This window comes from Sciurus vulgaris (genome assembly GCF_902686455.1).
Source record: "Sciurus vulgaris genome assembly, chromosome: 2".
NCBI classification, from domain to species: domain Eukaryota; kingdom Metazoa; phylum Chordata; class Mammalia; order Rodentia; family Sciuridae; genus Sciurus; species Sciurus vulgaris.
The window spans coordinates 132,858,879-132,880,926 of NC_136462.1; the positions used below are offsets into that span (position 1 = coordinate 132,858,879).

The 22,048-nt window shown below is 40.3% G+C and overlaps 2 protein-coding genes across 6 annotated transcripts in view; both read left to right on the top strand.

The window, feature by feature from the left end:
• The window catches only part of APBA2 (amyloid beta precursor protein binding family A member 2), a 273,902-nt gene that overhangs the window by 92,008 nt on the left and 159,846 nt on the right, over positions 1–22,048 (top strand). The gene's annotated exons all lie outside the window — the stretch shown is intronic.
• On the top strand, positions 15,900–16,999 carry LOC306653021 (thymocyte nuclear protein 1-like). Its single transcript, XM_079125771.1, has one exon. The coding sequence runs from the start codon at positions 16,169–16,171 to the stop codon at positions 16,847–16,849; it is 681 nt and encodes a 226-aa protein (XP_078981897.1). The 5' UTR covers positions 15,900–16,168; the 3' UTR covers positions 16,850–16,999.

A 22,048-nucleotide genomic window follows, 5' to 3' on the forward strand; every position in this document is an offset into this window, starting at 1 on the left:
TTATCCTAGGTAAATGTTGAGATACACTGAGGAAGGGAAGACAAATGGGTCTCCTTGGTGGCATCACAACTGTGTCTCCCATGGCTTCTGGAGGCCCAGGGTTTTCCTTTGCCTGAAATACCAGTCTTTATCAGATTTTTCAGCTTCAGGATTTTTGATGAAATGAGGACTCATGGTTGGCTGAGACTCCCACTCACTCATCCCTCCCTGCCAGCATCTGTGCAGTATCCTTCACTCTCCTTCTGAGCCTGGAAACAAGGCATCCAGCTCTGGAGTCACCCCCTCTGCATTTAACACCAGATGCCAATCCTCTGTGTTGCTCTGCCCTATAGCACCGCTTCCTGCTGTCTCTTGGATCATTCCCTGCACATTCGAACAGCTGCTTTTCTCTCCCATCTTAGAAAAGAGAAAAAAAAAAAAAAATCTCTTTTACTTCCTCCTCCTTCTACCGTCCTATTTTTCTGCTTTGTTTTGCTGTAGAGCTTCTGAGGAGATTGGTCTTTGCTGGCTGTTTCCAATTCCTCACTTCCTGTACTCTTGCACCTACCCAGTCAGGCTTTCACCCCTTCTTTGACACTTCTCTTGACACTGGAATTGTTCCTGTCAAGGACATTGAAACCCTTACATCTCCAGATCCAGTGGTCAGTCCTCAGGCCTCTTCTCACTTTACTCTCCAGCAGCATATGGTGCACTTGTCCTCTCCCTCCCCCAGGAAACACTTTCTTCTCTTGGTTTTTGGGTTGCCATATGCCTGAAATTTCCTTCCTGCCTTGCTGGACTTCACTCAGTCTCTTTACTGATGTCTGAGTGTTGGAGTGGGTCCCTAAGGGTCCAGCCATGGACCTCTTCTCTGCCTAATCCACATGCACAGTGTTATTGGCTGTATCCACTCTTGTGTCATTAAATACCATCCATATGCTGAGGAATCCCATATTTATATCTTAGTTCAGACTTCTCCTCTGAACCCCGGACTTGTTTATCCAATTGCTCACACAATACTTCCTCTTGGAGACCCAGTGGGCATCTCAGAATAACAGTTGCCAATCTGTCCCCTACCATCCCTCCCAACTCTAGTCTCGTCTCAGTAAATGTCTACTCCATCTTTCCAGATGTCTGAACTGTATAGACTTGGTGTCAACTTTGATACCTGTTTTTTCTTCAAGTTCTTTGTCTAATCTGCCCCAGAATACTGTCCCTGGTCACCTGCACTGTCACTGTGTGGTGTGACTGTGTCAACTTGCCCCCTAGATGGTTGCACCAGCCTCCTGACAAGGTTCCTGTTCCTACCCTGACTCCACAACTTCCCACCCAAGTTCATGACTGTATAGCAGCTGGATTATCACTTTAGAATTTAGATTAGATCATTGTCATCCCTTGAACTAGAAATCTTCAGTGTCTCTGTCTTACTTGGAGTGGTCTCTTCTTAACTATTTTCTCTCTGACTTTATTTCCTAAAGCTATATCCTGCAGAAATTTTCCTGGTTAATTTTATCACCTTTATATGTTGGTTGAAACATTTCTTTCCCTTATGAGGCTTCTGTAGTGTGGCCCATTTGGTATTGACCTGCATTCTGCACTGGCAACCACCTTGCCTACATGAGCTCCTTCTCCATTAACTTCCAAACTTATTGATTGATTATTTTCTGCACCCCCACCAGAGAGGAAGCCCAGAAAGCTCATGGGTCTAAGCTTAATTCAGCTCTGGGTTTGTTCTTCAGGCCTGCCACATGATTCAAGGAGGTACTTACTTCAGGCTGGTACAAATGCACAGTTTGTACTTGAACACAGGGGTCTTCTTAATTTTGCACTCTGGGTCCTTCACCTACCTCTCCTTTGTTTTGAAGCTCAGTCAAGTAATTTTTTGTTTTATCTGCCCAAAGTCCTTGGAACCCTAGGAACTTCCTAAGACTTGAATGCTTGGCTTCAGTGAACTTTCACCCAGGATGGGTCCTGTGCTCTAGCTATTAGGTGGTTTGCATGTGGACACAGATTGTTCAGCTTAGCGTTCCCAAATGGAATTTGGCTAGAGGTATAACCTACCCCAGCCCATCATTGCATCAATGGTTTACTCAGTCCCTGGACTTTTGTGCTGTCACTCTGCTCATCTGTGAGTATGGTTGTCCCTCAATGTCTGTCCGGGACAAGTTTCAGAACTACTCACACAAGATAGCAAAATCTGTGGATGCTCAAGTTCCTTATAGAAAATGGCGTAGTATTTGCATAGAACCTGCACACATCCTTCTGTAGACTGCAAATTATTTCTCAAAGGCTTAAAATACGTAATACAATGTAGATAGTTGTTATACTGTATTATCTAGGGAAGGATGATAAGAAAAATGTCTGTACATGTTCAGTACAGAAACAGTTTTTCCCAAATACTTTGGATAAAAGGAAAGGGGTTGGTTGAATTTAAGGATGAGGAACCCAAGGAAGTGGAGGGGAAAGTATATTTGTTACATTGAACAGATGTTAAACTTGTAGGTCTTTTTTTTTTTTAGACATTTTTATTTTCAACCATAGTAAAAAAATACATTTACTTCACCACCAAGGACATGTATGCATTATAGATCTCAAACAGAAGTTTTAGCAAACAGTTCCTTATACTCACTAGAGGTGATGCATTTTGTACAGCATTCTATTTTGTTTTTAGAATTCTGGTGCTGCCCAGTAAATTAACTCATGTCTGCCTGTGGGTCCCCGGCAATCCTGAGTCACAGCTCTCTCAACCATCCTCATTTTATTATAGATGAGAAACCTGAGCTGTAGAGAGCGAAGGGTCTAGGTAAGGGCACATCGGTTGATTTGTCAAGAGCCACTACTGGAATCCTGTCCTCTGATTCCCATCCTGTTGCTTTTTTAAGGTTCTTATAAAATTAATTCTAATGATTGCACCATTGTGGGTTATTTAAATTACCCCAGGAGGAGCATCATCTCTTTAAAGAAATTTTATTGTAGCTGCCCACCTGCTCTATTCAGGCAAATGCATCTTTTGTGGGTTCTCTTCTGGGTTATTAAGAGGGTCTAAGAAGCTGGATTTATAGTAATGGATTGAACTGTAGATAATAATGAAGTTAAATAAAAAAGCTGATTCCATCTGCAGGAGCATGTGAGTGATTTGAATTAGAAAGAGTGTTCATTAAAATGAAGGGAGGCAGGCAGGGCCTGTGGAGGTCTTTGGACCTGCTTTACAGTAGGCACCTGGCAAGGCTATGGCATTGGGCAGGGGCATAGTGTGTTTGAGAAAGACACTTGTGCCTAGACAGAGGTGTTGGTTCTGTCTCTTGGCTACTTAATTCTCTGAGCAAGCCTTGGATCAGCAGCTCAGCATGCAGGTGCTTTGAGAAGTGCAGGGTGCTAGGCCCCAACCCAATTCTTTAGACTCAGAAGCTACAGATTCATAAGACTGAGGGTTTGCACACATGTCTTGGCTGGAGCTCTGGCCATGAGCATGTGGGTCTTTGGGGTATGGTTTTAGTCAAGCTGGGATTTTTCAGCAGCAGAGTTGATGGAGTTTGATTATCATGTGTAGGCACCATGCCACGTTCTAGGGTATTAAAGGGACAGAGCAGAGCTCTCTCTTGCCATTTTGTGAAGATTTTTTTCTGGAGGGCAAAAGAGGAGCCATGCATGATGGTGCTTCAGAAAGAGTGTTGTGGGCACCCAGAGGCAGCTGGATGTAGATGTGGGGTGGGGGAGGACAGGTGAGGAGGGGACCTGAGGCATGGGGGAGCTCCTTGATGAAAGGTGTGCAGGTGGGAGAACCCTGGGTACAGACAAGGGAAATCTACTGTCTGGATGGAGGCAAATGATGGCAAGGTTTTGGAAGGATTTGTGTCATAAGTTTACATATTTCACTTTATCCGGTAGGTCATGAGAGCCATCACAACCTTTTTTATACTTAAAATTTTTAAACTGTGAAAATCATTTATATACACACAATATAAAATTTACCATCTGAACAAATTCAAGTGCATATTTAGTGGCATTAAGAACATGCACATTGTTGTGCAACCATCTTCATCATCCATCCACAGAACTTTAGTATATTTCCAACTGAAATCCTGTACCCATTAAACACCACCTCCCTGTCCTTTCTCCTCCCCAGCCCCTGGTCACCAACATCCCATTTTCAGTGTCTTTGAATTTGATGATTCTTGGTAACTCATTCATATAAGTGAATCACATTGTGTTGACCTTCTGAGACTGGTATATTTCACTTAGTATAATGTTCTCAAAGCCCATCCTTGGTATAGCATGTGACAAAATATCCTTTCTCTTTGAGCATTAATAATATTCCATTGTATGTATAAAACACATTCTGGGGGCCCGGCCCTACCTCCTGGGCCTGGGAGCCTCACCCTTCGCAGATGAATCTCCTTAGGCTGCCCCTCCTCAGAGCTGGTGGGGCTGCAAATTAGTGCAGCCACTATGGAAAGCAGTGTGGAGATTCCTTAGAAAACTTGGAATGGAACCACCATTTGACCCAGCTATCCCACTCCTTGGCCTATACCCAAAGGACTTAAAATCTGCATACTACAGAAATACAGCCACATCAATGTTCATAGCTGCTCAATTCACAATAGCCAGACTGTGGAACCAACCTAGATGCCCTTCAATTGATGAGTGGATAAAGAAACTGTGGTATATATATACTATGGAATATTACTCAGCCATAAAGAATGATAAAATTATGACATTTGCAGGCAAATGGATGAAATTGGAGAATATCATGCTAAGTGAGATAAGCCAATCTCAAAAAGCCAAAGGACGAATGATATCGCTAATAAGTGGAGGTTGACACATAATGGGGGGGAGGGAAGGGTTAGAGTTAGGGTTAGGGAGGGGGGCAAGTATGGAGGAAGGAACTACTGTATAGAGGGTAAAGAGGGGTGGGAGGGGTGGGGGGAAGGGAAAAAAATAACAGAATGAATCAAACAACATTGCTCTATGTAAATTTATGATTACACAAATGGTATGCCTTTACGCCATGTACAAACAGAGAAACAACATGTATCCCATTTGTTTACAATAAAAAAAAAAAAAAAAAAAAAAAACACATTCTGTTTATATATTGATTCTCCAATGGACTCTTGGGTTGCTTCAACCATGTGGCTACTGTGAATAATGTTGCTGTGACTGTGGGCATATAAATATCTCTGTGAATTTTGGCTTTCAATTCTTTTAGATACGCATGTACCCAAAAGTGGAATTGATGGATTACAGGGCAATTCTATTAATTTTTGAGGGAGTGCCACACTGTTTTTCATAGTGGCTGCACCAGTTTTTCCATGTTATTTTATGTTGTGTGTTTGTGTGGTTTTTTTTAGTGGCCACCCTGTTGGGTGGTAAGGTGGTATCTCATTATGGTTTTGATTGGCTCTTCTGTTAGGTTTAATGGTATGGAGCACCTTGTCACGTGCAGGCTTTTTGTGGCCTGCTGAGCTGCACAGGGAGTGCACAGTGCTCTGTGTTGGGGAGGCTGTGCAGAGGGCTTTTTGAGAGATAAAGGCAGTGCTGCTCATTATGGACCAGGTTTAGGGATGTTGATGGTGGGGATGCTGTCACACCTACAGGTCTGATCTTCTCCATGCTGCTTTGGTGACTCTATTACTTTCCAATTACTAAAATAAAGACCTTACACAATAAAGCTATGAGGTGGAAAAGTTTATTTTAGCTAATAGTTTTGGAGGTTTCAGTCCATGTTCAATTGGCACTGTTACTGTGGACCAGGCAGCACATCATGGTGAAAGTACATGGCAGAGAAAAGTGTTCACCTGATGGCTGGAATGTCAAAGAGAAAAAGGGAGGCAGTGGGGACCTACTAACCCCTTCAAGAGAACATCCCCCAACAACCCAAAGACCTTCCACTAGGCCCCTATCTCTTAAAGTTTTTACCACTTCTCAATAGCATCAAGCTGGGGACCAATCTTTTAATGCATGGACTTTTGGGGAACATTCCAGGACTGAACTATAGCAGTGGCTTCTGTGGGAACCTGGTGTATCCAGGATGCTGTTCTTCAGCCCATAGGGAGCACTGTCTGGTTTGGTGTAGGGTCTGCACCTGTCCTTCCACATTTGCCCTGCAATCATTGCTTCCTGGGCTAAAGTCAGAGAAGCCAAAATGGAACATGTGAAGGATATGTGCTTTGCCATGGGTGTCTTTGCTGAAGTGACTTGCACATGTACCAGTACTTCTTATGGACACCTATGAGGATTGTGCTTCTTCACTTCCTCAAAGTTAGATGTGATCATGTTACTTGCTTGGGAAGTAACCCTGGACTCAGAATAGACTTGAGAAAGAGAAACCATAACTGAGCAAAGGCATTGTGAATTAGGAATTGTTTGTTATTACAGCACAACCTGGCCTATCCTGATAAATCCAGGAGAGACCTGGGAAGTGTTTTAAGTGCAAAAACAGGTTAAGATGAAAACAGTATTTTGGGATAAGTCCATATGCTTATTAATATCTCAACATAATAAACCCTCAGGGATAGCAGAGCAGACTTGAGACTGGATGAATGGGCTGCATTTTCCTGTAGGTAAGTCTCTTGCTGAAGAGTTAATTATCAGGCATTAATGATTTCATTTTGCCAGTGATGCATAGCTCCAGTGTGTGATTGCCTGCATCCTGTCCCAGGTGGGGCTTGGAACTGATGAGAACTCATGAATAGTGTAGCTCCGCCTGGAGTTAATGGCCTCTCTGTTTTCTAGTGCTTATCAAATTCTGAGCCTATTTAAATGTTAGGAGACAACCCCAGACTCTGTGGACCTCATTATACTTGCAAAGCAGGAGAGTCATTTTATTTAGTAGTTGCTCCCCAATTTTGTTTTGACTACAGAAATGTCTTTTTAATATCAGAAAAATTTTAAGACTTTCCCTTTTTAGCTATAGTCATATTTTTAGTACTTCAGTGGTCAGCCAGAGACTATTCACTAAACAAATCTTTTTTTATTTTAAGCTTAACTTCGCATTGTAGAACTTTTCAAATAATCACAAAAACAGAGGAAACGATATCATCTGTCCCTGTTAAGGGCTTATTGTGCTTTCCCTAAATCCACAATTGAAATTGTAATTCCTAGTACCTTAGAATATGGCCTTATTTGGCGATGGGTTTTTAAAGAAATGATTAAATTAAAATGAGGCAGGCGCAGTGCATATGCCTATAATCTGAGGACTGGGGAGGCTGAGGCAGAAGGATCACAAATTTGAAGCCAACGTGGGCAACTTAATGAGACCGTGTCTCAAAATAAAATAAAAATGACTGGGACTATTGGTCAGTGGTAGAGTGCTTGGCTAGCATGTGTGAGGCTCTGGGTTTAATCCCTAGTATCTCACAAACACACACACAGGATGACTATGTAAATACACAGGGAGGAAATGGCCATGTACAAGCTAAGGACAGCCTCAGAAGAAACCATCCCTGCTGGCACCTTGATCTTGGACTTTTAGCCTCCAGGACTGTGGAAACTAAACTCTATTGTTTACTTCACCCAGTACATGTTACTTTGTTATAGCAGCCTAAGCAAACAAATATAATTCCCATGTACTATCTTCCAATTTCAGTTTTTTTAACTTTTAAGTAATTTTCATGGACTGCCACTGATATTCCCAGAGCATGGGGTATGTAGAAGAGCACCTATCCTTGGGAAGCTCATTTCTCTGGAAACTGGGAAAATGTATAAGGAAAAGCTTTGCGTAAGAACAGTTTGAGTTTTCATAAGCCTGTGACATCTGCATACCTTAGAAATCCTTACTGGAATATAGATGACTTTCTAGCAGTATAGAGTATGCAGGTGGATTCTCTCAGACTCCCCCTGGGTTTACCAGCTTTGAACTGAAGCTTCAGGCACTGGGTGGGTTTGTGATGTAAATGAATGTATTAGTCTGTTTTGGGTTGCTATAACAAAATACTCAAGACTGGGTAAGTTATAAAGTAAAGAGATTTATTTGGCTCATGATTCTTGTGGCCATAGGACTCAAAGAGCATGGCAAGCTCCCCCCTAAGCCCCTGGCTGCATCACAACATGGTGGAGACATGGAAAGGAAACTGGCCAATGCAGAAGGGCCAACCACAGGAGTAGCTTCACTTCTCACTTTATAGTACCCCTCTCCAGGGAAAAATAATCTATTCATGTGGGACCAGCATTAATCCCCTCTGAGGATGGTGCTCCCATGACCTAATTACCTTCTATTAGGCCCCAACTCCTAAAGATTCCATCACCTTAACACCACCACTCTGGAGATCAGATTTTCAACACATGAATTTTGGGGGCACAAATCACATCCAAACCATAGCAGTGGGTGAAAATGGAATGAGAACTCTGGTCCCAACGTCTTTGCCTCTGTCAAGCCAAACTTATCATGTGGGCCAGGATGCAGATTACCCCTGAGAGAAAGCTGGGCCCAAAGTACCAAGAAGCAAACATTTTTCTAATACAATAAATAAATGGGGGGGATGATGAATCATAATATGAAATTATTCATTGACTTACTGATGGATTCATTCAGCATGACTTTAAATACTAAATCCCCATGTATATTTAAAAATACGCAGTACACTCAAAAACATTAGGCTAAGTGAAAGAAGCCAGACATGAAAGACTACATATTGTACAGTTCCATTTATAGGACATTTCTAGAAAATGACTAATTATAGGGACAGAAGGCAGATGAAAGGTTGGCTAGGTCTGAAGATGTAAGTGGGGATCAGCTGCAAACAGACATCCGGGAGTATTGGAGTTGATGCATGGTCTAAAAGTGCATTGTGGCAATGCCTGAGCAACATTCATTAAAAATGGTTCCCATTTACTGCGGGTAAGTTTTATCACACATAAATTCTATCACACATAAGTTCTATCTTGGCAAAACCATGAAAACCACTCAATTTAATTCTGTGGAAAATCAAGGGAGTCTTTTTGGAGGTAGTAGACTATGAGCTGAATGTGAAGGACCAAGTGTCTTTTGGTAAGGGGAGGTGTCTGAAGGGGATTCCAGATGAAGAACAGCATCCTGGGGGACATAACAGGCACATGAGGTGGATGGAAGGAGAAGCTTGTGGCAGGTGAGAGTGTCAGGAAATTGAAGGGATTTCCAGCTGTTCTCAACTCTGGGTACCCAGTCTAGCCACTGGAGGGCATTTGTAAACATATCTTTCTGGACCCACTCCCAGGGATTTGGATTTAACTGGTCTGTGGTGTAGATTCCAGATTTTAGTGTCTTTTTTTTTTTTTTAATACTTTTAAATCAAATGGTATTTCAAGGTTTTCGTTTCTTTTTCACTTCTCAACTGAAATGCTCTGTAAAGAGGTGCCACCCCTGTAGTATTTGGTTAACCAATGGGACAGTTCTTAGAGAAAAAGCATTTACCAGTTTCGAAGATGACAAATTTGTTTTCACCTTTTTCTTGGTCAACTTTTTGTTGCTAAAACAGATTATCTAGGACTGTAAAAAGAGGTTTATTTGGGTTATTGGTTCTGAAGGCGAAGAAGTCCACAATCATGGCACCAGCATCTGCTCTGTGAAGGCCTCATGGTTGAAGGCAGAAGGGAAAGCAGGTATGTGCACAAGAGAGAAAAGGGAACCAAATTTATGTGATAGCCAACCCATTTCCACAGGAAAGTACCATCTACTCATGGGGGCTCCATCCCCATGACCCAGACCCCTCCACAGATGCCACCTCTTGAGTTTGTCTCATTGGGGATCAAACCTCAACATGAGTTTTGGTGGGGACAAACCATATTCAAACCATAACACCCATGACCTTCCAAAGGGGACCAGTTAATTTTTTAAAACTACCGTTTTAAACTCATGGGCTTGAACATATTGGATAGGATTTAAACCTTGACAGTTATCATCCTTATTGAAGCTCAAAATGTTCAGTCTTTGGTCAGTGAATGTGTCTTCAACTTGGCCCCTGAGACCTTTTGACACAATCCTAGTCATCTTGGATAGATTCCTTTCCTTTTAAAAGGTCATTTTATTTTCCATCCCTCCCCCACTAGCTTATTAGGGATGTGTTCATTTATTGTCTTTTTACTGGTTGTTCTAGAAATTATAACATGCAGTGTTGACTGTAATGATTAGACAGTCTTCTAAACTGGTACTTTGACCTTTTCCTGGAAAATACAAGGATTTTGCATACAGGCATCAGTAAGTTTTGAAAACTGCTCAGGAAACCTTTGTGGCAATCATGGGTTAAAATCTCTGGGTATGGGTTGCAGGTACATTGAGGAAGTTGACAGGGTGCTGTGATGAGAAGAGGGCCAGAGACAAAGCTTTAAATGAATAAAGATGGGCATGAATTTTTTGATCGTGTTAAACTGGAATAAATGTGGCCCAAATCAGCCTCTATACTTGGGTGATTAAATTTCATTCCAGGTGGCCTCTGTATAGAGTGAACTGTGACCCTGCAGGAAGCAGGATACTCATATATCAACTAATCAACTATTAATCAAGCAACTGAGCCTCAGCCAATCATAATGACTGACTCCTTAGTTAATCCCAGGTGGAAGTTTGGCACAGTATGTCCAAATAAAGTCAATTTCAAACTGCACCAATTGGGTAAACTCTGTATATAAAATTTACTCTCTTAACCTTTTTTAAGTGTACAACTTAGTGGCATTAAGTATATTCACGTTGTTATGCAACTGATTTCCAGAATTTCTTACATTGCGTGAAACTGAAACTGTGCACCCAATAAGCTCTCTAACTTCCTATTCTCTCTCCTGCCAGCCCCCAGCAACCAGCATTCTACTCTCTGTCTCTATGAATTTGATTATTCTAAGTACCTCATATAAGAAGAATCATACTGTGTGCGTGTTACTTAGTTTAATGTTGTAGCATGTGCCAGAATTTTCTTTAATTTCATTGTATGTATATACCACATTTTGTGTATTAGTTAATCTGCTGATGAACATTTGGATTGCTTCCACCTTTTGGGTACTGTGCAATAATACTACTATGAACATGGGTATTCAAATATATCCTTGAGACCCTGCTTACAATTCTTTTGGATATGTACCCAGAAGAAGAATTGCTAAATGATGATATGGCAATTCTATTTTAAAAATTTGAGGAACCACCATACTATCTATCCCTGTCTTTTCCTTATAAAATATGTTTGTTGTAGTTTAGATATTAGTTGTCCCCCAAAAGATTATGTGATACAAGAAAATTTAGAGATGAAATCATTGGGTTATAAGAGGTTTAAACTAATCACTACATTAATCCCCTGATAGGGATTGGTGGTAACTGTAAGCAGGTAGGGTGTGGCTGGAGGAGGTAGGTCCCTGGGGTTGTGCCTTTGGGATTTATATTTTGTCTTGCTGAGAAAAGCTCGCGCTCTCTCTCTCTCTCTCTCTCTCTCTCTCTCTCTCTCTCTCTCTCTCTCTCTCTCTATCTCTCTCTCTCTCTCTCTCTCCTTCCTGACATGATATCTCAAACTGCTTTCCTCTACTATAGTCTTCCACCATGATGTTCTACCTCACCTCAAGCCCAAGGAATGGAACCAGCTGGTTGAAGACTGAGAACTTTCAAACTGTGAGCCCCAAATAAACTTTTCCTCTTCTAATTGTTCTTGTCAGATTTTTCAGTTATAGCAGTGAAAATGCTGACTTAAAATACTGTTGAAGACTCTGTGGTATTTGATCTGGGAAAGCATCAGTTTGTTTTGAGTAGATGCACACATGATTCATCATTGTCCTCTCTGTCTTGGACATTGGCAGCTGAATCCAGTGCCTTCACCAGACTTGTGTTCCATCTCTTTGGCAAGATCAGAGGAAGCACAAAATGTCTCTACATTCCTCTTTCTATGAGTTTAGTAGCTGCTAATGCTCATGGGTTCTCTATTGGGTTGAACCCTGTCTTTCCTAAAATTACATATTGAAGTCCCAAATCCCAGAGGGTGACCTTATTTGGAGAAATGATCTCTGTAGAGGTTATCAAGTTAAAACGAGGTCATTAGCATGAACCCTCACCCAATATGACTTGTGTCCTTCTAAGAAGAGGACATTTGGACACATCACATAGGGAGGATAATGTGAAGACATAGCACTATCATGTGAACATGAAGATATCTGTCTCTTGTCCTTTGTCTTTGAAAGATCTGCTATATAGTAAATCCTTGACTGTCCTAAAATACACTGCTCCATTTTCTTCTGGAGGTAACTGTTACTGTGAAAAAGTCTGTTGATAATCTCATTTTCTTTTTCTCATGTATGATGTAAGAGGAAGGAAATTATTCTCAGATACTCAGTGGATATTTGTATATCCTCCATGGATATTTTTCAAAGTGTAGCAATTTGACTAGAATATATCTTAATATTGATCACTCTGGATCAGTATTGCTAGATCCCTGGTGGACTCTTTCAACTTGTAATTAACTTTTTTTTTTTTTTAATTTAAGGAATGTTTCTTGAAGTAAAGTTTTTAGTACTTGTTCTTCCCCTTGCTTTGGTTTTCTTATTCAGGAGCTTTTTCTGTGAACTGATCTTTGTTCTGGTTACTTCCTATAGTTGTCATTTTGTCTGGAATTCTTTTTTCTCTCTTTAGTTTTATGTTTCGATGCTTTTCCTCCTTTTCATCTGCTATTTTTTAATGGAATTCCTTTTCTGTTTATTTTCTCTTGTGCTCCTTAGGTTGCATCTAAATTCCTAACATAATTGTTTTCATTACTAGTGAAAATTCTTCTGATTGTTTCTTGAGTTCTGTCACTCGATTTCTGAATATTTCTAATTTGGATTCACATTATTTTTCCATGTCTTTTCTTAGTTTCTCTTAACTCATTTTGGAATAAAGGTAACCATTTTGATCTGTTCTGTGAACATGTATTTTTGGATTCTTTGATTGGAGGGAGGTCATTCTGCTCTTTTTTTTTTTTTTTTTTTCTTGTAATGATTTTGTATGGTATTTCATCTTGATCTTTGTCTTTTTCCTTTTTTCATATGAAATTAGTTTTCCTGAATTTTTAGGAGAAATGGTTCAGTGTAACTTTTCTACATTCATAGGAACTTTCTTTTATTTATATGAAGTATTATAAAAAAGTATGACTTCCTGAACTGTCTTAATCTCTACTTCCCTTCCCCATGTTTTCCTGGGCCTTCTGCTTCTATAGTCTCTGCCCTGCTTCATTCTGATGCCTCTCTTGGGGTGTTTGCCCATGGTGGGTCCTGAGCTGGGAGCAGCCCTGCTTCCAATTCCAAGAGTCTGCACCACCGTAGTCTCCACTGAAGTTCTATCACTGTGGCTGTGGACAAGTCCCTTCTGGCTCCCTCTTCTGCTGTCTTGCCAGGCTTCTCTGTGAATATTTCTTGATTATTTTGGGGGTCCTCCTGTTCTCAGTTTTCCTAGCAACCTGATGACTCCTGTGGTGTCTTCTGTAGATATAGAGACCACACAGGTCTTGAGGCTATTAATAGTTGCTTGTATTTTGGGGTTTGTGGGGAAACATTGTCATTTAGTTGTGTTGTAGATGTTGTCTCTGTGTTTTAGGTTTTAATATATCATGTAGTTGCTCTATGTGTTTTATGTGGGCATTTAGAGAGGTTCATCATCCATGCAACTGGCAATACTACCATCTGCCTGTGCTCTAAGTATGGTGCAGCTGAATACATGATTCTTGGAAGCATGCCAATTTCTTTTTTATGATTCTGCCACATTGCCAGTTCAGATCCACAAAGCACCAGAAGGTACATTTGAAAAGGAGAGATGCCACTTATTAGTTCCTGGTAGGTGAGCACCTTGGGTTCAAGATCTGCAACATCCCTTTAGTTATATTACAGAGAAGATTGGGAAATAAGGGAGAGAAAGAAGAAACATTTGGGTTATGTGGAGTATATTGTTCTGATGTCATGTGGCTAGGGGAGAAACTGTGGCAGAACCCTGGGGGGCAAGGGCCCTAGGAATTCATCCATCCTTTATGTAAGAGACTCCAGAAATTTCTAGAGATAACTGGAGGTGAGTGGTAGTGTGGACACCGCTGTCACCAGGTAGTGCCTCATGACCGTGGGTAATCCACAATGTCTTTGGCAAGTTGAGTAAAGGAGGCTGCATTTATCCTCTGAGTCCTGCCCCTCTAGTGGTGGCCATCTGAATAGCTATTCTTTTCTGGTTTCTTTTTTAGGGCTTTGTCCAGAGTACTCATGATACAGATGATAGAGAGTCCCATGTGACTGATGAGGAAACTATTGTCTTGTGTTGCTATAACAGAACGACTGAGACTGGATAATTCATAAAGAAAAGAGATTTATTGTGGCTCATGGTTCTGTGGGTCCAATAGCATGGTGCCAGCATCTGTTCAGCTTTGGTGAGGGCCACATAATGTGTCAACTTCATGGATGAAAGTGGAAGGACAAGAGGGCATATGTGGAGAAGAGGGGGTCAAAGAAGTGCACTTAATTTGTAATAGCCAGCTCTCATGAGAACTAACCCATTTCTGGGAGAATGAATCCAGAACTGCAAGAAAGACATGAATCCCTCTTAAAGGCTTCACTTCCCAACACTGCTACAGTGAGCATCATATTTTAGCATGAGTTTTGTGGTGACAGATCACATTCAAACCACAGCCATCTCTAGCAAACCTTGTTCATATGGCACAAAAACAGACCCAGAGAGCTATAGAGGCTGGAATATACCATGAGCATAAATTCATTTCCTCAACATTCTGGAGTCTGGAAGTCTGAGATCAAGGTATCAGTAGGATCATTCCTTGTGGGCACAACGTGAGGGAGAATCTGTTCCAGTCCTCTCCTCTGTTCTGGTGCTTTGCTGGTGATCTTTGGTGTGTCTTGGCTTGTAGATCTTGGTCTTCATCTTTCTATGGCATTCTCCCTGTCTTTGTGTCTATGTCCAAACCCACCCCCCGCCTTTTTTTTTTTTTTTTTATCAAGGATGCAATCGTATTTGGGTAGGAGCAGATTTGGAAGTCTATGCACCTGTGCTTGGTATTGGTAAGACTGATTTATAGGAAAATAATATGGAGAGTTGTATGTTTGTAGTGAATCTGCTCAAGTTCTGGTTAGTTCTGATGAGTCCTGACTAGATCTTGGGAAGTCCCATGCTGCCCCTTTGGTGGTTCTGATTTTACCATACCAGTCCTCGCTGATCAAATCAACTAAGAGAATATTGAAATAGATTTTAAGGTGATAAAGCACTTTTAACTTCCTACTTTAAATAAAAATTAATATAACTTCACATTCTTCTTGGGCTTTCAATGTGGAGATCAAAGGAAACTCAAGGTGTGTTTTGAAAAATTTCTCTCACAAACCAGCACATGTTTCAGTGAATCCTCAACTTCTGACCCTTTATACAGAAAGGGGTTTGCTCAAGCATCCAGAAAATGGAGGTGACCTCCAGGGCACCCATGAAGCAATGATAGTGATACCCATGTCTTATGAGGAGACTAAATATGGTTAAGGATTGAAGGGCCAAAAGCTTACAAAACTCCATGTGGTACTGGGAGATGGACTCAGGCATGAATTACTCTGTTGTTCCCAGAGGGTTCCCAGTTAGGTGTTGAAGCCAGAATCGGAGAGAGTAGAGCCTTCCTCACAGCCTGGCTGGGGTGTTGTGTCTGCCAAGGAAGTGCCAGTTTCCCTCAAGGGAGGCAAGATGTGCAGAACTTCCTAACTACCTGCCTGGCTTGGTAAATTCATCAGTTTCAGAAACACACTAGAGCTTTTTGCTGTCTGTTCAAATTGGAATATGATTTTCAGACTGGGTGACTTTGCCTCTTGTTGATCCTCATGTTTTCATTTAGGTGCAGAATGGTATTAGACCTTTTCCATTAATCTGCAAAACCCAAATTATGCAGTGCACACTACTACCTATCTATTGCAAAAACAAATATGGATGGGGGTCTTTGGTGGTCCTTTTTGTGGAGGGTGGGGCTGATGTTGGGAGAATGGTTACATGGCTAAGACGGGGCTCAAGGGAAGACCTGGGAAGAGTTTGAGGGCAGGCTATTCGAGATGGAATGGGCGCAGTTAACGGAGGGAAGGCTTTGACACCCTTAAGTACAGTTTTCTGCTTTTCGCAAATCGGAAGCCCTTTGAACTTCCTCGCGTCGTCTCCATCTTGCTCTGCGCTTTTCGAAGGGCAGTGGAGTTCCTTTTTGTATCTTCCCGTTGATTCCAGAACCCTCTGCACTTCAGCCCCTTGCAGAGAGAGACCATGCCGAGACCCCGGAAGAGACCAGCCGGGGCTGCTGGCCCAGAAAAGAAGGGGCAATCAGGAAAACGTACCAAATCTGAGAATTTAGGTGAGGCATCAGCTAAAGTGGAAAACTCCAGCCTTCAGAAGACTTCAGCCTTTAAAAAATGTGGGAGGAATCTAAGCAACTACTGGCTAATGAAGTCAGAGCCAGAGAGCCGATTAGAGAAAGGTGTAGATGTGAAGTTCAGCATTGAGGATCTCAAAGCACAGCCCAAGCAGACAGCATGCTGGGATGGTGTTCGAAACTACCAGGCACGAAATTTCCTTAGAGCCATGAAGCTGGAAGAAGAAGCCTTCTTCTACCATAGCAACGGCAAAGAACCAGGCATTGTAGGACTTATGAAGATTGTAAAGGAAGCTTATCCAGACCACACACAGTTTGAGAAAAATAATCCTCATTATGACCCATCTAGCCAAGAGGACAACCTCAAATGGTCCATGGTGGATGTACAGTTTGTTCGGATGATGAAGCGTTTCATCTCCCTGGCTGAGCTTAAAACCTATCACCAATCTCACAAAGCTACTGGTGGCCTCTTAAAAGATATGGCTCTCTTCACTCACCAGAGGCTCTCAATCCAGCCCCTGACCCAAGAAGAGTTTGATTTTATTTTGAGCCTGGAGGAAAATGAACCAAGTTAACTGAGTATTGCTGCAGCGGACAAGCCATTACTGTAAAGGTGGCAAGGTTTTATAAAACAAAGGATGGTGTGCAGAGGCTTGTGTGTTATGTTCACCTGATATTTTTTACACAGATTTTTTTTTCCTACTTCTTTCAATAAAACATTTAATGTCAAAAAAAAAAAAAAAAACAACTATGGATGCAATGCCAGTGATTTTGAAAATGATACACAGAGGCACATATCTTTGAATTCCTATGATTATTCTATTATTTTTATTATCAAATTTTATATAACAAATTTATCTTAATATAAGTTTATTTGTAGAACATAATAATATAATACATAATGTATACAGCATAGTATGCATAATATATAAGCATAATGTTATATATTACAATTACTACAATTAAAATAATAATTTGTTATTATTATTCCTACTACTTTTTTTTCAGTGCTGAGGATCAAAACCAGGACCTCATACATGCTAGGCAAGCACTTTACCACTGAGCTATACCTCCAACCCATTTTCACTATTTTTAAAGAAAAATTTTAGAAATACACATTACTTTTTTTATGTGGTTAAGTCTAGGTCTACATCTTGTTATTTAAAAATGTCCTGCACAATTCATTCTTATGCCATTTAATTCTAATAGTTGTCAGGACCAGAAAACTTCATAGTGAATGAGGGAGGGAAAGAACATTCCTACTCATTTTCTTTTTCTGAAGTGGGGGTTGGGGATGAGCCCAGAGAGAGGGTTAAGTAGGTGAAGCAGGGCCGAAAGCTGGTAGAGGAAGCCCCTTTTCAGTGCCCTCTCTTTCTCGTTCATACACTCAGGTGTGTATATGGTCACAACCAGATCCCATTTGAATTGAATGACCATGACATCAGTGTTTTGCCTTCACATCTCCTAGCCTACGTAGAGTCCCTCAGACCACATCTGACACTGGGACCACCAGCACAATCATCCCTGCTCCCACTTCCCTCTCAGCATGTAAATTGCTTCTTCCATTTTTCTTTTCCTTTTATGATAATTTTATTCAACAGTGAATTATCCTAGGGCTTACTGTTTATGAAAATTTGTGCTTTTCCAGTATATTCATAATGGGTAACAAGTGTTTTTATTCAAGATTTCTGTCTGTGCATGCAGTGATTTTTTTTTTAAACCATGATTAGTAAAGAATGATTCTTGTAGGATAATGGCAATCACCAAAAGTAGGCTCTCTCCATCTGTTTCTCTGAATACCATATGATCAACCAGGAGAGAAATAACATTGTCATCTATAGTCCATGGTCGTAGCACAACTAGGAGACCATTCATGTAGCAAATCTTTGCATTAGTCACCTAAAGAATGAACCTTTAGGACAAGGAGACTGGGTTTTAGAACCCAGTCCTGTCAGGGTAGGTCACAAGAGACTGCAGTAGGTGCCTGATGGTGCCAGAGAGGGATACCATCAACTGGGATTAATTCCCAGACCAGGGAAATACTAAGAACAGGTCTGAGATATGGTAACTCAGTACATTGACTATTGAGGGAGTGAAAGAGAGAGGCTTGGGATCAGGGGTTTAGCTTCTGGGAGCAGGAGATTCCACCAAGAGACGAGTATTCCCAGGAGGTTCAATGTTAAAGGGAAGAAAGGACCAACTGAAGATAAGAAACTTAGTGAAATAAAGCATCAGAGAATATGAATGAGAACGACCAAAAAAGGCGGAAGGGGAGGAGTAGGAAGAGAAGGAAAACCTCTGCCATTGATTAGAGAAACTACTTCAGGGTAGAGAGAAGAATGGGGGAACTTTAGATTATGTAGAAGGAAATGAGAGGGAGGGGAGTATGAAAAATGGTGGACTGAGACAGACATCATTACCCTGTGTACATGTATGATTACACAAAAGGTATGAATCTACATCATATACAACCATAGAAACGAAACGACGTACCCCATTTGTGTGCAGTGAATCAAAATGCAATCTGAAAAAAATTAAAAGATAAATTAAAAAAAAAAAAGAAAGAGGAATGATCATGATTAGACCCAACCAAGCCACACAAATTCCTCCCTTGCTGACCCACCTGCCTAAACTCTTGCAAGGGAACTAGAAAGTCCAACTGAAAGAAATACAGTATGCTGTTACTCCATGTACAAACAGAAACAATATGTATCCCATTTGTTTACAATAAAAATAAATTAAAAAAAAAGAAATACAGTTTAAGCACACCTAGAACTCATATAGTGGTACCATAAGAAAGAAAGAAAGAAAATGTCTAGGCATATGGAAACAGAAACAAAAGAAAACAGAAAGAAAGGAAAAGAAAGTGACGGTAGCGATGGAGACACAAATGAAATACATTAACATTAATTGTAAATGTGAAAGAAACACCAGGAGTCAGCGAGTCAAAAAATGAGAGAGGAAGTGAATAAAAGATAGAAAATGGTACTTAAGGAAAGAACTTGAGGAAAAATATAAAATAATCTTTGAAATAATAGTAAATCATAAGATGCCCTAAGAGGACAGTAGCTACCACTGAAAGTACAGTAGGGCTAGAAATGAATCAAGAAAATAGAACTGAAAGAGAAAGAACCTAAAACAAAGTGTCCGTTGGAAAAAGATGCGACATCCTGGATTGGAGACCCCAAGGCAGGGGGGAAACCAAGGCAATGGAAGAGAACTAAAATTTAGAAAAAACAGAATAAGAAAACCACAAAAAACAAACAAAATGACAGCAAAACCAACCTTCCTGAAATAAAATAAGAATGGAATCTACATGGAAAGAGTTTACTGTCATTCTTGGTCAACTCAACATGCTCTAAAAATATAAAACTTCAAAGATATATCAGTTGGGACTCTAGGCAAAAAAATCAAGTTAGCCTTCTTACAAAGGATTGGAAAGCAGCTTGACATTGATTGGCATTCCTTAGTGACAGCACAGCAAAGCAAGACAACAGGGGAACACCACGTCTAAGAAATTGAAAAATGTGAGATAGAATTTTCTATCCAGCCAAAATTATTTAATATAAGAACTAAAAGAATGTTGTACCCACCTGCCATACTTAAGGAATGTACTAGAGTCAGTGGCATGTGGATTTCGCCCTGGATGTAGGCAACAGTGGCTTGACATCACCTGTAGGTAACTTAAGAACAACAATGAAACTGTTTCTTCTGTTTCTCATGTCACTGTGCCTTCTGTTGTCATCGTGCTCCAGCACTTTTAAACAATGTCTGTACTCCTCTCACAGGGCACGTTGACATGAGCCTGTAATCCCAGGGATTCGGGAGGCTGAGGCAGGAGGATTGCAAGTTCAAAGCCAGCCTTAGCAACTTAGCAAGGCCCTAAGCAACATACCAAGACTCTGCCTCTAAATACAATATTAATAAAAAAGGGCTGGGGGTGTGGCTCAGTGATTAAGCACCCCTGAGTTCAATCTCAGGTACCACAAAAAAAAAAAAAAAAGCCTCTCCCCATAAAAGATTTTCTTTGACTAATTCCTAAGCAAATTTTCTATTACTGTTGAATTGTAACAATGCATGTACACTTCAAAGTTGCACATTTGTATTAATTATGCTTTAATAAGTATTGTGTCTTACATGGCAGTTAATTTGGAGAATTCCTAAATATACAGATGCCCCTGACCTATGCAGACTCAGGTATTGGCGTATAGTTTTTGAGAAAGTTCAGAACATTACAGAATCATTCGATCCCGCTTCTGGGGTGGCCTCTGTCTTTGGCACTGCACATTCCTTTGTGTAAACAGCAGATTAGAAATAAGCAACAATAGCACATAGTTGTAAAAGCACAGATGCTGAACTTGAGTTCTTTAGTTCTGTCATTCCAAGTGACCAATGACTTTTTTAAATTTGAGTTTAAAATTTAAACAGTGCAACAAAGCATAAGTGCAAGGTGAAATATTCTCACTGTTCAGTGTCATTTTAGTTGATAAATGAAGTATTTTGCTGCATGTGAATTGTATGTCTAGGAGTGTAATTCTTTAAAAGATGTTCATTGTTTTAATAATTACAGAACCACCAAGGAAATGATGGTTATTGTTGACTATTATGTGATAATTATTGAAAATATTTTGGTCACATTAGAGGACAAAGGTATTAAAAATGATTCACTAAGAGGGTGATAAGCAATTACATATGCTACGTAGCACCAAGGACAGGCTTCATCCAATTAAAAGATGATGGAGGAAATTTTGGCAGAAGTACTGATCATTAATTTTTTTTTAAGAGTAAGACAAAGGCAGGGGTCAATAGATATAAGAATATATACAGAATATATACATATATATATATATATATACAGAATAGATATAAATGCCATATTTTCTGGAAAAATAGAAATGATCAATAATAATAACAGGTGCAGCAGGAAGAAAAAAGAGGAAAACAGAATCAGCTCTTTAATTGCTGTGCAGGTAAGAAGATGAAGCCAAAGTATGAAAAATTAACAAATCAAATAGTGAAAAACATTGGTATAAGGATGATAACTGAAACAAAAGCATAGGCCCTCCGAAATCCCCCCCATTAAAAAAACAGCAAACTTTTAAGGGAGGAAAGGAAATAGGGCACATTATGAAATATGCATGATAAATATAACACAACATAATCAGTTAAGTGGAGATCAATATCAATAAATTCAAGTGAATTGAGTCCACCTATTACAAGAGAAGACCTAATGGCTCACTCCATGATACCCAGTGCTCTACTGTTTAAAGAAATCATATCTACATTAAAATGATTCAGAAAGGCTGAAAATGACAGGAGGGTTTATAGCAATGAAACCCACAGAAAGAAAAGGAAATTAAGGTTTTAATCCTGATTTCAACCAGGGTAGAATTCAGCCAAAGACATTGACTGAAACAAAGAGGAACACCGTGTAACACTAATGGCTGCAATTTGCAGACAAGATGCAGTAATTGTGCTTATGTATGTTCCACGTAACATGACCAGGACCACCACCTAGCAGAAACCATGGTGAGGCAGGGAGATATAAAAGCACACTAATTTCAGAATACTGGGACAGCCCCTCAGTCTAAGACATAGGAAGGAGACAAAAAATATGTCTCAAACACACCAGACTTGTACCATGGTAATAGGGAATACAACTTCATTTCAAGACCTCATAGAACATTTATGAAAGCTGACATATATTAGGTTACAGAGGAAACCTCAATAAGTCCATAACCTAGAAATAATACTAAGAACATTCTGTGATGACA